At 49.7% G+C, this 4,711-nt stretch overlaps 1 protein-coding gene across 1 annotated transcript; it reads right to left on the reverse strand.

The window, feature by feature from the left end:
- Positions 1 to 1,078: 1,078 nt before the first annotated feature.
- Positions 1,079 to 1,921, reverse strand: LOC135375608 (uncharacterized). The gene has a single exon (XM_064608281.1). The coding sequence runs from the start codon at positions 1,919 to 1,921 to the stop codon at positions 1,079 to 1,081; it is 843 nt and encodes a 280-aa protein (XP_064464351.1).
- Positions 1,922 to 4,711: the final 2,790 nt, after the last annotated feature.

A 4,711-nucleotide genomic window follows, 5' to 3' on the forward strand; every position in this document is an offset into this window, starting at 1 on the left:
ACGATGATACCAAACTCGTTGAGGCGGGCAAAGAGTGTGCGAAGATGGTCGGCGTGTTCTTCCGGGGTGGCACTAGCGATGAGCAGGTCGTCAATATAAGCAAATGCGAACGGCAATCCTCTGATGACTGAGTCGACGAACCGTTGAAAAGTTTGTGCCGCATTCCGGAGTCCAAAGGGCATGCGCGAAAATTCAAAGAGCCCGAACGGCGTAGTTATTGCGGTCTTACCGATGTCCTCGGGCGCCACCGGGATCTGGTGGTAGGCGCGTACTAGGTCGAGTTTCGAGAATATTCTTGCGCCATGCAGATTTGCCGCGAAGTCTTGGACGTGTGGTATCGGATAGCGATCGAGTACAGTAACCCGGTTTAGCTGTCTATAGTCCCCACATGGCCGCCAGTCACCTGTTTTTTTGGGGACCATGTGGAGAGCCGAAGACCAGTCGCTAGATGATGGCCTGATAATTCCGAGCTCGAGCATGTGCTCGAATTCTTCTTTGGCCACTTTGAATTTCTCTGGCGCCAGCCTGCGAGGGTGAACGTGCACTGGCGGGCCCAATGTCACAATGTGGTGCACGACGTGATGTTTGACCGGGAGCTTCCAGTTTGGTGGTTGAGTGAGGTCTGGAAAGTCGTGCAAAATAGCTTCGAAGTCAGTTTTCGGTTCGAGCCGACGGATGGTAGGAGTAAGTGGCGAGGTGACGGCAACCCCTTGAACTGAAAGGCTGGTGGTTCTGTCAATTAGCCTTCTTCCACTCATGTCGACCAGGAGCCCGAAGTGGGCCAAGAAGTCGGCACCGATGATGGCTTGGGGTACCTTGGCAATCACAAAAATCCACCGAAAAACGCGGCGTAGGCCAAAGTTGAGTGTAACGCGTTTTTCGCCGTAAGTCGTAATAGGGGATCCGTTGACCGCTTGAAGACTGGCGTTAGGTGGGGTCCGCTTCTGATCGTCTCGAGAGGCGGGGATGACGCAGACCTCCGCGCCCGTATCAACCAAAAAGCGGGCGCCAGAGCCGCGGTCAGTGATGTAAAAGAGGCGTGGACGACTTGGGGCTGCGTCAACTAAACTGGCCGTCTTCAGTTGTTGACGCTCCCGTTTCCCTGTCTGGAGCAGGGGGGCTGGCAGCGTCGGGCACGGTCTCCGAAAGTTTGGTGGTACCAGCACTCATCGGGATTTGCAGACTGCTGGAGAGGCGATGGTGTGCGACGACGGAAGTTGCCGCGACGAGGGCCGCGGTGTCTTGGGCTTCGCGATCGGCCGAAGCGTAGGCTTGATGCAACTAAGCCGGAAAGGCGGCTGACTTCGTCACGCAGCTCCTGGAAGTCCGACGGTGATGGTGCAGAGGGTTGTGGAGATATGGCACAAACAGTTGGCGGCGCAATGTCCTTCATCTTATCCGCCATCTCCGCTAAAGCCTCGAGCGAAACGCTGCTCGACGTTGTTAGTATCATGCGAACCGTGTTCGGAAGCCGCTGCAGGAATAATTCGCGCAGGATGGATTCGTCCAAGGATGAGGCCCTATCGCCCAACAACTGCTGCATCCGACGCAGCAGCTGCGAAGGCTTCCTGTCGCCGAGGACCTCAGCTGTGAGCAGTTGTCGCAGACGTTCCTGTTCAGAGGCTGTCGTTCTCATCGTGAGCGCGTCTTTTAACGCGTCGAAAGGGTTGGCTGCTGGGGGGTTGGTGATGACGTCCCTGACCTCTGACGCTTCGTTAGGGCCAAGCGCTCCAACGACGTGAAATAATTTTGTTTGCTGTGCAGATATGCCTCGGAGGGCAAACTGCGCTTCGATGTTGGCGAACCACAGAGCCGGGTCGGCTGGCCAGAAAGGCGGAATCTTCACGGCTACAGCATGAAGAGTGGAAGGTTGCGACGCCAGCGGTGCGGGGTCCGGCATCGTCGGCGCCGGAGAGGTCATGGTAGCTGTGTTCTGCTGTTCGGGTCACCAGTGAAGGAAGAGAGAGAACCTTCTAGTTGAAGGGTGGAACGAGAACTGTTTAATTGCAAGAGCGCAGCGAGCGGGGAGCGTGCGCAGGGGCCGACGAAGATCGGCGTGCGCAGATGACGCTGTGCCTGGCTGGGTCGCTACAAAACTATATGCTTCAAAGCTGAGAGACTGAAGAACGAATACAAAATTTGTCTAATTATGTGCTATGTAGCCGTATGACCTCATTCAGACCGCACGACCAGCTAGGAAGCACGCAAGTCAATCCAATCCAAGCACATAACGTTTTGGACGTTTCGGCGCCGTGCTGGCTAACCGCTCCTTCGCCGCCCACCATATTGTATTTTCATTTTCGTTTGTCTTTTTTTCTGTTCGCTTGTCCCTGTGTTGTAGTTTCCTTACTTTTTTGGCGTGTGTGCGATGACGCATGTTCTGGTGAAGTGGCCCGGGTTGGAGAAATGGGACGTTTACCCAACCCGGTGCCTTGTTGATGTAGACCTTGCAAGGCAACTCGCCGCCTATCCTGCCCATGTAAAAACTGTCAAGCAAAAGGTTCTTATTAAGTGGAAGGAGGGTGTCGCACCTGCACTGGCGTATGTCTTAGCAGTTGGTAAGTATATTTTCCTTCCATCTCCCAGAAATATTGCTCTTACGAAGTACTTTGCGGAGTTAGTTAAAAAAAGACGCTACGTACTTCTCTGGCGTTGATACAGCGTCTCCCGGTACGACAACCTGACAGGTTGTTTCATATCTTATTTTCAAAAACGGTGCCTTCTGACACACATAAACACACCTGGCAGATATGATCTCGTAACATTTTGGTATTGTGGATTTTGAGATTTTGAATTCTGAACGCTGGGGTACCGCGGCAAACCCACTCCCGCTTTGATTGTTTTTAACCTAACCTGCTGCACTGATTCCCGTCACAGGATCAGAACACTCCATGGAGAAGAGGCGAACCAAAAGCGCCAGAGAGGCTAGTCTTGCATCAGATGAAGAGCCATTAGACGCTGAGACAGTAAGCATGCGATTGTTCGGTTTCTCTCTATTTCAGCCGCTGTATGAAATGAGTGTTTTCTTTCAGGGACAATGCTGTGAACATGAACCACAACTTGAAGCACTGAAAAAAGAAGTCACAGAGTTGAAGGAAAAACTCCAAAAGGCACAAGAATCTGCTGGTATGTCTGTCTGTATTATGTAGTGGTGTCTAATTTAATGGGTAACGCAGTTGTGTAAAAATGCCTTCAGGGAGTTTCTTCTCTTCTGCTGCAAGGCGAGGTGACGCGACAGCAGAATGAAACACAAAACCAGGAAGGATGCAGGGCAAGTGCTAGACAAGCGCAGGATGAGAGCTTGTCTTGTGTTGCCTGCACCTTGTGTTTTGTTCTGCCGTTGGGCTACTTCTCATGACGTGCAGCTACCTGAGCTACACTTCACTCTACTATATGACACAAGATATCTGAGGTAGTTTCGTGAGGGTGTCTGAGGTATTTGCCACAAGCTATTATCGAATGCTTGTAATCCCAACTCAAGCATGTTCGACCTGGGTCATTCCAGCTAAAACCAAGCAGAGGTGTATCTCGATTTTATCAGATTTCGCTGACAAAATTGTGTGCATCCCCTTAGGGGTATGTGTGTAGGGCATAAACTTTTTACCTCAGTACTTTGTTTTCTTTAGCATTGGGGTTCCTCGAACTTTGCCCAAACATGAAAAAGTGTTGTCCATTATGCGTGTCCTTCTGACATACAGAGACGGCATACCTGCACTTTCTTTGTCTGGTACTAGTGCGGAAGGGTCTATTTAGTCCCCCCAAGAGCATATGGAACGATAACAAATCCAGCGGCATTGTAAGAGCTCAAGAACAGAGCGCGTTTTGGCCAAGTTTCATGTTTGGGCCAAGTTCGAGGCACCCCAATGCTAAAGATAACAAAATCTCAAGAAAAAAAAGTTTTTATTCTGAACACATTCCCACAAGGGGCATGCACACAATTTTTTTCAGCCACCTCTGGTTGGTATTGGCTGTAATGCCCCCCCCCCCACACACACACACACACTTTATGGGGCAGCGTGCATCTGACTTGTTGGGTAATGTGTTTACGCTGCTTTTCTTCTAATCTGCAAGACTCTGCAAGAATGGTGAAAAGGCTGAAGAGAATGATGGAAATGGATCCAGGGAAAGCACAATCCAGCACTGTCGTGACAGAGCCTCAGGTAACCTAACCCCCTCCATATCAAGAGCAAACTTTTGCGACAAAGTTTTGGGGATTCAGTATGTTTCCCTCGCATAATACTATGCTGTCGGTTATATTAAATGTGCTTTTTTACCTGAGCATGATTGTCTGTATAAGTAGTGACTTATCTAGCGTCCTACAGGTATACAAAATTTTTACGACACCCTCTTTTTTCTGTCCTGATATTTTGACGCACAGCCGGTGCACTGCACGAGACACATTCTTCAATTAATCACCATCTTTAAGGTCATAGCTTGAGCGTTGATGAGGCTCAAATGTTGTGTTTGTCACAATGTTTCTTCAGTCTGCAGTTACTAAGTGCTGTGCTGATGTATCATGGTTGTGAAGGAAAATTGCACATGAAACTAATTGTTCACAGACATCCTTTAGCCACTAAAGTAATGTTATTTCCATGAATATAATCGTGGAGCCTAACAGCATTAATATATGCACTAAACATTATTTATAATGCGGAGGGACAAAGGCTACACACACATGAAGGTGTTCAACTAGCAACTGATTTTATTGGAC

This window comes from Ornithodoros turicata, unplaced genomic scaffold, assembly GCF_037126465.1.
Source record: "Ornithodoros turicata isolate Travis unplaced genomic scaffold, ASM3712646v1 ctg00000907.1, whole genome shotgun sequence".
NCBI lineage: Eukaryota > Metazoa > Arthropoda > Arachnida > Ixodida > Argasidae > Ornithodoros > Ornithodoros turicata.

Excerpts from the sequence above, each read along its gene's own strand:
- LOC135375608 (XM_064608281.1), bottom strand. The coding sequence starts at position 1,921 with ATGACCTCTCCGGCGCCGACGATGCCGGACCCCGCACCGCTGGCGTCG.